Source organism: Staurois parvus, unplaced genomic scaffold (genome assembly GCF_062004578.1).
Source record: "Staurois parvus isolate SC_StPar_1 unplaced genomic scaffold, SC_StPar_1.0 ptg000071l, whole genome shotgun sequence".
Lineage (NCBI taxonomy): Eukaryota > Metazoa > Chordata > Amphibia > Anura > Ranidae > Staurois > Staurois parvus.
The window spans coordinates 4,704,712-4,717,238 of record NW_028317867.1 but is presented as its reverse complement, the minus strand read 5'-3'; the positions used below and the strand labels follow the sequence as shown (position 1 = coordinate 4,717,238).

General features: G+C 44.1%; 1 protein-coding gene across 1 annotated transcript in view; it reads left to right on the top strand.

Moving 5' to 3' along the window:
• The first annotated feature begins 430 nt into the window (after nt 1–430).
• The window catches only part of PPAT (phosphoribosyl pyrophosphate amidotransferase), a 43,838-nt gene continuing 31,741 nt past the window's right edge, over nt 431–12,527 (top strand). The window contains exons 1-2 of the mRNA XM_089669287.1: nt 431–708; nt 9,287–9,353. Of these exons, the coding sequence (XP_089525413.1) occupies nt 581–708; nt 9,287–9,353 (195 nt within the window). The 5' untranslated portion in view covers nt 431–580. The remainder of the gene's footprint in view (nt 709–9,286; nt 9,354–12,527) is intronic.

Genomic DNA, 12,527 nt, shown 5'->3' with positions numbered 1-12,527 from the left:
ATACAGAGTATGATACAACAGAGTATTATATAGTATACAGAGTATGATATAGTATACAGAGTATTATATAGTATACAGAGTATGATATAGTATACAGAGTATTATATAGTATACAGAGTATGATACAACAGAGTATTATATAGTATACAGAGTATTATATAGTATACAGAGTATGATACAACAGAGTATTATATAGTATACAGAGTATGATACAACAGAGTATTATATAGTATACAGAGTATTATATAGTATACAGAGTATGATACAACAGAGTATTATATAGTATACAGAGTATTATATAGTATACAGAGTATGATACAACAGAGTATTATATAGTATACAGAGTATGATATGGTGAACATGGAGGTGTTGTGCAGGGTGTTCAATGTTCAGCTCCTCCCCTTCTCTCCTCCCCCTCTCACATGTCCTGCACTCCTCTCTTCTTCTTTCCAAGGTCCCGATCCCCCATCCTTCCCCCCCAGGGAGGAGCCTCCCCCTCCCCGGACATTTAAATACCCCGGCTCGGTGCCCCGCCGCTGCCCAGGAAGTGTTTGTCTGCGCAGACCCACGTGTGTGCAGCATGGAGCTGGAGGAGCTGGGGATCCGGGAGGAGTGCGGGGTGTTCGGCTGCATCGCATCCGGCACATGGCCGACCCAGCTGGATGTGCCCCATGTCATCACTCTGGGGCTGGTGGGGCTGCAGCACAGGTAACCGATCGGGCCATTGTGTGCCATGTTTGTGCTTCCCCGCCGATCTATGGGGGCGGAGCTGCAAGCATGTGGATCGGTGAGCCCATTCGATCTATAGATCTGCACCCCTCCCCCAATATCTATAGATCTGCACCCCTCCCCCAATATCTATAGATCTGGATGTGCACATCGATCTCCGAGCCGCTGCAGAACCTCATTGCTTATCTTGTGCATTGGCAGCTTGTTAGATCTGAGGGTTGGTCATCATGTGTAGATCTGGTGATGAGCCTCAGCTGCTGTAGAGCTTCACTGTGACCCTGGATGGGCTTGTACCAGGCAGGATGTTGTTCGGTGATCTTCAGATGACTGCTGGGAGTGGATTGCACCGATAACACTCTACGGGTTGTATGGGGGGGGGGGGGGTGCTGTTGACTGAGCATAGACCTTCGAGCTCCTCTGTCAGCTGTGCATGTGTTAGTTTTCATCCTGGCATGCATACAATTATTTCGTAGAATTGATCACTTTGAAGTAATTTTATCTTTCAGAAATATCAGTGTAAAGGTGATGTGAGCAATAGGTGATGATCAATAAGATGATACAGCTGATTCATGCACACATTATTTTCTTTTATAGATCATGCATTCAGTATAATGATCACTTTGATATATTTCAATCTTTCAAAAACTGATTGCATTGAAAAGGCAATGGTCAATAAGATGGTTCAGCCCATATAGCTGATCTATAATGCGATCAATCATGTATTGATTAATATTATTATACAGTATATAGCGCCAAAGGGTATGCTCGGCGCTGTACAATAGCGAGGGGGACAGAACATGAGACAATACAGTAACAATACAATACACGAGGGGTTCGAGGGCCCTGCTCCTTGGAGCTTACAATCTAGGAGCTTATTTTGTAATCTATATCATGCATACATAGGATCACTTGGTATCACTTTAATGAATTGGCTGGAGCTTTCAAACACTGATTGAATTAAAAAAAGAGGATCAATAAGATGATACAGCCCTCATAGCTGATCCATAATGTGACCAAGCATGCATTGGAGTCATTTAGTAATATATTAGGCATGCATGGGGTTATTCAGTATAATGATCACTATGATGAAGTGGTTTTGTCACCAGTCACACCGCTGCGATTTTTGTGCAGTTTTGGTTCAAAAGTTTTAGCCCTGGTTCACAATGATGCGGTGTGGATTTTGCAGCATTTTCTGTGTGAATTCCGCACTGCATCAGAATCGAACCCTTTCATGAGAACCGCTGCGGGTGTGTGTTAAGATAAACATACACCTGAAAGCAGTCCACAAAACGCAGTGCGATGTGCAGAATCAGATTGCATAAATGTGAATACCCATGCGATCCAATTCTAGAGCGGACCAAAAAAAAGTTCCTGCTCCTCTTTTGTACGGTGTGATTAGAGCCATACAAAATGTATGGCTGCAATCGCACCGCACACAAATCGCATCTGATTTGCACAGGAATGCGGTGCGGTTCCTGTGTGAATCACATGCGATATACCGCACCGCCTGTATGTGAACCCAGGCTGAATGAACAGTCATAGTTACAGCAAGGCAATGTTTTGGAGTCTCACAGGACCCCTTCGTCAGGCATATGGCATGTGACTCCAGGACGTTGCCTTGCTGTAATTTTGTGATTGTTTAAAAAAACCTTTGGACCCATATTGGTGATCCTCGGTGTGCTGGTGACATTGTCCTTTGCTGATTCTGTCCAGTTCCAGCCGACGGTCTCTTCAGCCCCCACGTATACACACAGCCATTTTTAACGCAAGGACAAGTGCATTTGGATTGTAGACTTGCATTGTGTGCTTGATCAGCTCGATTTCTGAAGACTGTATTGCTACTTTAACGATTTCTTGCAATTTGCAGTGCGATTTCCATTTTTTTCTATGTGTGAAATCGCAACAAAACTGCCGAAAAAGTCATGAAAGAAACATTTTGGAATTTACGCTTCAGCAAATTGCCCATGTTAAGACATTGACTTTCGCATTCATTAGATGCGATTTCAGGTGCGATTTCAAATTTTATCAGAAAGGTGATCTGATCATTAGCACTGAACACATGATGCGACCAATAAGGTGATCCAAGCCATCTAGCTGATCTATAATGCTGGCCATGCATGTATTGGCATATTATATTTATTCGAATGTTCTTCATCATGCTTGCTTAGGATTGTTTGATAGAATGGTCACTTTGATGAAAGTGGTTGCAACTTTCAAAAATTGCTGTACTACAAGGGCAGTATAATCGATAAAAATGTTTCTCATCAAAATGTAACAATTAGTCCTGATGGAAAGTCAAATTAAACTGAACCATTTTAATGGGTTGTTTCTGTTGCTGTCAAACAATTGAGATGTTTGTAGTCGAATCTCCGATCTCTCCTCGGTGTGTGTACATGCTGTTGGCTGTTTCCTCAGTTATTTCTCCTAAGGCAAAGTTCGTGTTTTGTTTTTGTGTTTTTGTTTTGTTTTTATCTAGTTCTACCCAATTTGATACATTGAATTGACCCCTACTGATGACCTTCACTGGCCTTTAAAATGGCTTGTGATACAGTCCTGGCCAATGGCTGAATTGTAATAAGTTATCCTGTAACCAAAACATGAGCCAAGTTGCAGCATCTGCTGAATGCTCTATTGCCTGCATCCTTCTGGAGGCTTGTATTTAACCCATGAAGTTCCATCCCTTCCCTTTCATTGATGTAGAAGTATCTCCGACTGTGGTGGGGTGTCATGTGGACTGTGGATCAGGTTACAGGCATAGGCACTCCATGACCTTGCTGACCAACTTCTGTGACAAACAAAATGGTGCTGACCATGAAAACCACATGGCTGTCCAAAGATAAACTGCTATTCTCATAGTGGTCAGCAGTCAGCACTGGCTTAGTCCTGGGAAGAGGTGCTGAAAACAGCTCACCCATCAGACAAATGGAGCTTGGCTGGTGCTGGTAAAAGCTTGCATGCTAGTATGTGGACCATGGTCTGGATCATGTGTGCTGCAGATAATAATCCAAGAGTGTGTAGTCTCCTTTTTTTTAAGCTATACGTGTAAAATACATTTGTTTGTCATTCATATAACTGAATCCCTGCTGCCGATAGAGGGACCAGTTCATCATTCAGCTACAGGTACTTGTATAGGGGTGACCATTTAAACAGTGCTTTACATATTGTACATTCAGTCAACTCTCATACTTTGACAATTACGTAGTCATGCAACGCTGTACCAAAACTAGATTTTTATAATTTTATTTGAGACAGAGCTTTCTTTTGACAGTAGTTAATCACCACTGGGGTTTTTGCTTTTTACTTAACAAAGACCAAAAATTTTGGAAAAAAGTTTAGTTTTGTAAATAAGTAATTTTGTGTTTGGGCTGATGGGCGCTGTTTGGGCTGATGGGCGCTGTTTGGGCTGATGGGCGCTGTTTGGGCTGATGGGCGCTGTTTGGGCTGATGGGCGCTGTTTGGGCTGATGGGCGCTGTTTGGGCTGATGGGCGCTGTTTGGGCTGATGGGCGCTGTTTGGGCTGATGGGCGCTGTTTGGGCTGATGGGCGCTGTTTGGGCTGATGGGCGCTGTTTGGGCTGATGGGCGCTGTTTGGGCTGATGGGCGCTGTTTGGGCTGATGGGCGCTGTTTGGGCTGATGGGCGCTGTTTGGGCTGATGGGCGCTGTTTGGGCTGATGGGCGCTGTTTGGGCTGATGGGCGCTGTTTGGGCTGATGGGCGCTGTTTGGGCTGATGGGCGCTGTTTGGGCTGATGGGCGCTGTTTGGGCTGATGGGCGCTGTTTGGGCTGATGGGCGCTGTTTGGGCTGATGGGCGCTGTTTCTCAGCGCTGATGTCAGAAGGACACAGCGGTCACAGATTGCGCACAGTTCGTGCCCCGGGGAGCATGTGGGGGGTGTGGTTCTGGGAGGAAGTCCATGGACACTATCCCAGAACTAGCCGACTGGACACTAGCTGTCTTTTGGCTATAGCGCGGTCGGGAACTGGTTAAGGAGCTTACAATCTAAGATTTATACACACACCAGCTTGGACAGGAGCCAATTGAAGCGGATCTCTACAGTGAAGGAAATAAGTATTTGATCCCCTGCTGGTTTTGAATGTTTGCCCACTCACAAAGAAATTCAGTCTAAAAATCGAATGGTAGGTGTATTGTAACACAGAGAATAGCAAGAGAAAATTCAAAAGAAATGCATGTCTAACAAAAATTATGCACTGATTTGCATGTTCATAAGATAAATAAGTTTTTGATCCCCTATCAGCAGGATTTCTGGCTACTAGGTGTCTTTCATACAGGTAACAAGCTGAGATTTGAAGTAGTCTCTTAAAGGGAATGCTGCTAATCTCACACAGGAGCAATCAAATAATCAGATTCCAAACTTTCCACCATGGCAAAGACCAAAGAGCTGCCCAAGGATGTCAGAGACAGATTGAAATCCTGCAGTGCCTGCAAGGTCCCTCTGCTTAAGAAAGTGCATGTCCAGGCCTGTCTGAAGTTTGCCACTAAACATCTGAATAATTCAGAGGACTGGTTAAAAGTGTTGTGGTCAAATGAGACCAAAATTGAGCTCTTGGCATAAACTCAACTCGCTGTGTTTGGAGGAGAAGGAATGCTGCCTATGACTCCAAGAACACCATCCTGTCAAACATGGTGGTGGAAACATTCTGCTTTTTGGGGTGTTTTTCTGCTAAGGGGACAGGATAACTGCACCGCATAAAAGGGACGATGGACGGGGCAATGTACTGTCAAATCTTGGGTGAGAACCTTCTTCCCTCAGCCAGGGCATTGAAAATGGGTCATGGATGGGTGTTCCAGCATAACAATGACCCAAAACACACGGCCAAGGCAACAAAGGAGTGGCTCAAGAAGAAGCACATTAAGGTCCTGGAGTGGCCTAGCCAGTTTCCAGACCTTAATCCAATTGAAAATCTGTGGTGGGAGCTGAAAGTTCGAGTTGCCAAATGTCAGCCACCAGACCTTAATGACTTGGAGAGGATCTGCCAAGAGGAGTGGGCCAAAATCCCTCCTGAGATGTGTGCAAACCTGGTGGCCAACTACAGGAAATGTCTGACCTCTGTGATTGCCGGCAAAGGATTTGCCACCAAGTACTAAGTCATGTTTTGTGAAGGGGATCAAATACTTATTTCCCTCATGAACATGCAAATCAGTGCATAATTTGTTAGACATGCATTTCTTTTGAATTTTTTGTTGCTCTTTTTAGACTGATCATTTCTTTGAGTGGGCAAACATTCAAAATCAGCAGGTGATCAAATATTTCCGTCACTGTAGGTATGGTTTTATTTTTTTTTTCCTCATCCAGTTTGGGCCAGTGTCATTATGATATGCCGCACCATTCAGAGAATGTCTTGCACTTTTTTCGATGAATGCAAAGTGTTCTGATTTGATGAAGTGGAGAAACAATGTGGTGATGTCACCATCCCTGGCTCATCCAATCGGAGAAAGCTTTGCAGTCATTAAGAAAAATGTAAGGTAAGCATTTCCGTACCTGAAATTTAGGTTTAACCTACCAGCATGTCTTAAGAGCATGGAAGGAAAGAACATGCGAACTGTATGCAGATAGTGCCCTGGATTGGATTTGAACAAAGGACCCCAGTGCTGTAAGAACTTTGCCTGGAAGTGGAATTTAATCAAAATGCAGGTCAATGAAATTGTAGATGCCAAAGATTATTGGGCTTTTGAAATTAGCAGGTGCCATTCAAGCTGACTTTGTACACTTTGGTACGGTATGACTCAAAAACGTAAGGTGAATTCACATTAATAATCCCATAAATTGCAGCGCAGCCGGGGCGATTCACAGATCTGGTCACGTTCCCCTTTGTGCTTGGGAGCAGTTTGCACCACGGTTCAGCGCATTGCATGGGTTTTTTTGGGGTTTTTTCGTTGCCTGAAATTGCAGTGTGAATGGGATACATAGGAAGCAATTGTTTCTTGTGTGTCCCTGCAGTGACCGTTACCATGCGGTAAAATGTCTGTCACCACATATTGTGTGAACTGACCCTTACTGCGATCTCTGGCCGCCTTCCTGATTCAGTTAGTTATGTGAATCGGATCTGATGTGAATCTGATCGGTGGGTATTAATGCTTTCCAAATCTTGTTTCAGTGGATTATTATGAATGTGATTGGGAGAAGCCATATTTCCTTTACGTACTCAGATCCATCTTCACAGTGATGGCCCTTGACTGCTCCTTTCTGCAGTGTAAGGCAGGTCAAAGATTATGCAGTTTTTCTGGGTTTGTAGGAAAGAATTGAGATTCTTTTTTTTTTTTTTCTCCCAGCCAGACTGTTACTATGTAATTTTTTGTTTTTTTTGTTTTTTCTCAACGCAGTCAGTGTTGATAGGGAAAGTCCCTCCTGCGGAGCTGATGTGTACTGGGTATGATTCAATCCATCTATGGCCGACTTAGTGATTGCAAAGCTTCAGTTTTTTTGTGTTATACTTGGCTGTTTTGTGCAATGGGCTACATTACTCCTGGCTCCTCCTTCAGTGAGTTCCCCCATAGGAAGCCACTTCCTATGGGGGCACATGAGTGGGCTTGCTCTGGAGGCCTGCTGCCTCCGTCCATAGACAGCAGTGCATAGCCCCACCCCTTCTCCCTTGTCTCAGAAATTGATTGACAGCAGCGGGAGCCAATGGCTCCTGCTGCTATGGATCTGCACTCTGAAGAGGAGCAGAGAGAGATGCTGCTCTCATGTGCAGCGCAATATGGCTCCGGTAAGTATATGATGGAAGGGGGGTATCCCAGGCACAGGTGTTTTTGTTTTTTTTAACTTTATTGCATAGACTGCATTAAGATAAAAAAACCTTAAGGCTTTAGAAGCACTTTAAGGTTATGGGTCAGCTGAATCATTCATTAAACTCCTGAGTGGTGGATTCCTCTTAAAATGTGTTTAGAAAAAAGGCAGGTTGTCTGCAAAGGTTAAGCTCCCTTATCTGTAGTCTGAGGCCCAGTGATGGTAAGGTTAGGCAACCTTCTCTAGTCACTGATCTACATAGTACATTTAAAGTGTTACTAAACCCAGGACCCTGCATTCACGAAATCTGGTCTCCCACAGTACACAGAACATGGAAATGCAATTATTTTAGTAAATATAAACTGCTAAATACCTTTTCTCATCAGCAGTTAAATCAGTCTTGTGACTTCTATCAGTGTTCAGCAGAGCACTGGTTAAAGCTTGTAGGAGTTTTTCTCTAGGAGGATGCAGGACCCCTGAACCTCTGTCTGGACAGTGTTGATTGGTCCTGTGCTGATCACATGCACTCCAAAAAAAAAAAACTATAGCAATACACTCCAAATTCTGCATGTGCAGAGTGTCTCCTCATGATATGTCTTATCAGGAGATAAGAGGGGGGTACTGGAAGGAGGATCAGAGAAGACTGGATCAAACAGCATTTTTACACAATGCAGAGGATTAACCCCTTAGGTTCCACAGTGAGTATAACAAGCATGCTTTACTGCATATACAGACTGATTTTACTGTTGTGGGTTTAGTAACACTTTAACACAACAATAAAAAATATGGAAGAGCAAGACTATTACAATGTTAAAGGAAATTGTATGTAAAACGCTTAAGCATGTAAAAATGTGTATGCCAATAAAGTTAAAGTAAACAGCAATGACAAAATACAGAATTTTTTTTAAATTTTATATTGTTTAATAGGTTATCTTTTTAAATGCATAGCTTAAAACTGAACTTTAGGAAACGAACATTCCTTCCCTGCAGTGGGGCTGCACCCCAACTGCAAACGTTACCTGCTTTTATGGCTATGGGACCATGAAAAGTGGTTTTACCCTAGGTTCACCCCTAAGCATTTTTTGCAGCGTTCCCCAAAAGAGGAAGTTCCACTTTAAAGATTGGTCTCCCGCTCCCCATTAAGGATTGGCCGCTTTCAGGAGCGGGTACCTGAAATTGACAGGTACCCACTTCTGCTGCAATCGCCTAGGTGATCGGAAGCAGAAGTTGTTGTCCTACCCTCCCTCCGCGTAGTCTTCTTTGACATGTGACAGGTCCCAGAAGATGACGGGGCCCATTCAGGGAGCACAGCACTACTCACCATGCGCAGTGGGTACCCCGCTGTGAAGCCGTAAGCTGTCACAGCTGGGTGCCCACACTGAAGATGCTGGCACTTGGAACACAGAATGGCTGGTAAAACGGGGCTGTGGGGAGGACATCACGGGATCGTGGAACAGGTGAGTGGCTATTTTTTTTTTTTTTTGTTTAAAGTCAGCAACTGCAGTTTTTGTAGCTGCTGACTTTTATTTTTCTACAGTGAGTGGATCTCCGCTTTAAGCTCTTGCAACCGATAAGTGAGTGCAGCAAAAGGCTCATCCCTGTGTTCATGATGGAAAGGAGAACTGAGGCCTCTTCCTATTTTGAGTTCATCTTTGATCCTGTATGAGGGGGACAGGATGTCAAAGTGGTTTTCTGATAATACACAGAAGTGTATATTAGTACAAATGTGTGAAGACAGGAAATGCTGAGAAATACACAAGTATTTAAATGTCTAGTTTGTTAATTCTTGTCTCAATTGTATCTTCACAGGGGACAGGAAAGTGCTGGCATTGTGACAAGTGATGGAGATGCTGTTCCAACATACAGAATGCACAAGGTAATATTGATCATGCTTTTGAAGAATCTAAAAGTCCCAGAATCCATGTTTGCCAGACCTCCCGAAGTCTAAAGGCTAACCCCAAATACCTACCCTGCTCTATTGTCTTTGGTTTGACCTGTGCAGTCCCACTTACCCTCCTGAGAAGTCATAGGTTTGCAATGACTCAGCATGGGTACCTGGGTTTCCCATTGACTGCTGAGGGACTTTCTCAAATTACCTCTTCCTTCAGCCAGCAAAGCAGTGACATACCTGATACATTCAGATATTTAGGAGAATGTGACCGCTCTCTGCCTCCCACAAGACAGTGTAGCTGGCTGATCTGCCACCTGTGGGGGTTCATCTTTGCTAAGTTTACAATCCTAAGGGTTTCAGTAGACCAGGAGTAGGTAACCTTAGAGGTGGAGGTCTACCTGGACATCATGGGAGATCACGAGAGTGTCTCCTCCTTACACCTGATTTAAACCTTTAATTCCCGTGTTGCAATCGCATGCATTGCACTGCAAACATAGGTTTAAATCAGGTGGGTGAGGAGGTAATGTATCGCATCCTCACCACCTGTCACACACTCAGATCGCTTTTCAGAGTAAGAGCAGTGCAGCAGCAGCACCCTTAAGATTGGATCACATGTAATGCTGGGGGATATTGGTAAAACCATGCTGTTGAGTCCCAGTTTTACCGCCCCAAATCCCTACTCCCTTTTACTGCTGAGGCAGCAGCCAAAGGTGTACACACGCTACAGCAGAAATTAAACCCCTTGTTTTTGATGGGTACTACTACCTGCCTATTGCGACCCATTCAAGTAAATGGTGCCACTCTGCAAGTGCCCCACAACTGCATGGGGTCTAAGGGGTTAAAGCAGGTGGTAAAGCGGCCAAATGCTGCCTGCTTTAACCCCTTTTTTGCTGTACTGCACAAGGTTGCAGGGCTCTTGCTCCCTACTACAGCTCCAACTTTACAAATGGTCCCTTTGCATTGCACTCGGTTTAAACCTCTGGGATGGCGGATCAGCAAGCCAAGACCGTGATCTACCAGTCACCTGGCCATGATCTACTGGTAGATTGCAATCTATAGGTTGCTGACCCCTGCTGTAGACCTGCAAGTGCCCCACAACTGCATGGGGTCTAAGGGGTTAAAGCAGGTGGTAAGACAAAATGCTGCCTGCTTTAACCCCTTCTTTGCTATACTGCACAAGGTTGCAGGGCACTTGCAGAGCAGCCTCATTCACTTGAATGGGTCATGCTTGGCAGGTGCTACATCCACTGACCATGACAGGGTATATAGCTGCGACATGTGGACAACCTGGCTATTGCAGCTAAAGGGGGTGTGTTTGGAGCGCGGGTGGTAAAAACATGTCTTTAACTATGGGTTTTACAACTCCCCAAACTGCAAATTAAATGAACCCCTACTGTTCTGAGCCCCCTTTTAAGGCTGTGCTGCAGTTTACCTGCACCGTGGGTGCAGTACATCTGAATTTCCTGGGTTAGTTGTGCTTTGACATAGACTTCTATTCTATCCTGCAGGTGTGGTGCACTATCTGAAAGCGCACCAAAACTCCTGCATTCTAACCCGCAGCTACAGTGCACTTCACCCATGGTGCAGGTAAACCACAGCGCATCAGTGTGAAAGCAGCCCGATCCTATTATTTCCAGTGTATTGCTTGAAACTGACCTGAAGATCTCCTCTTTCCTGCTGCTGGCACCACTCTGGAGACCTCCAGCCAGGATAAGAGGTGGAGTGCAATTGGTGTAGCTCTGCATGGGAGAAGAGCCAGCACTGCAGAGGAGGCATTGGCTTTTGAGGCTCTTGCTCCCTACTACAGCTCCAACTTTACAAATGGTCCCTTTGCATTGCACTCTGTTTAAACCTCTGGGATGGCGGATCAGCAAGCCAAGACCGTGATCTACCAGTCACCTGGCCATGATCTACTGGTAGATCGCAATCTATAGGTTGCTGACCCTTGCTGTAGACCATACTGGCACTTGAATTCTACATACCTAATAAAAAACAGAAGGGTGCAGTGCTAAAAATAAACTTATATCACTATAAAGCACATCAATGTGTTAAAATATTAAAAACTCAATGTGTCCACATAAAGTGACAGTGCATTTCAAGTGAAGATAAATCTGTAATATGGTGCCATATGCGTGACAATAGTGAGCACTTATAATGTGCTGAAATACACCACAGATTATGACATATGAAGTCCCCAATAAAGGTGAAAATCCATCCAAAATGGTCTCAAACAGGTGATCTGTATACGTCAAGTGGTCAATCAGGTGATGTGCCAGAGATAGATGTTAAGACTGCGCACTCACTAGATATATAATCATAATACGCATTTGTATATGATCAGCCGGAGGCCCCCCTTTTTTTGTTTTCTTTCCTCTTAGCCTTTTTATAATGGATCTTACTGTGTTACAAGTAGTGGACTGTAGGGAACACAAATGTGAAAGCATGGATTCATAAAGGGCTGTAATAGACATAGTCCCCAGAAGTCTTCTGTAATGTTTCTCCAGGCTACATCTGGTGAAGCATGTTCCAGTCTATAACCACTCCTAAAGCGCATCTGCACTCTTACTATCTTTTATGGTATGTCTGACAGCTTTCTGTCAACCTACATTCACTCACTACTGTGGGTTGCCCTTTGGTGATTAAGTGCACTTGAAGCCCCACATATCAAGAAACTTGACCACTGCTGCTCATTACAATGATGAACTAATCTTGGTTTGTTTTTTTCTCAACCTTACAGGGAATGGGTTTGGGACAAATATCAGTGGAGTACAAATGCAGTATTCTCTGGACTTCATATGGTGTTTCAGTGCTGTGCTAGGACTCTTCGCCCTTCATGCAGTGAATATCTTTGTGGCTGTTAGTGTAGTATAAATATCCTTTGCCAGGATTTCTCAACTAGGGTTCCTCCAGAGGTTGCTAGGGGTTCCTTGAGCAATTTCTGCCTCAGATAAGTTCACTGACACCATTGATCTTTTTAGCGATCTGTAAGGGGGTAACGCTTACCAATGTACTTGTGTAAGTAGCATTCTTCCACTGACCATCACACAAATGTATCTTGAGTTGTAGATGGAGTAATTTTTTTTTTGCTAGGGATTCCCGAGACCAGGAAGTTATTTCAAGTGTTCCTCTGCATTGAAAAAGTTGAGAGACTGCTCTATG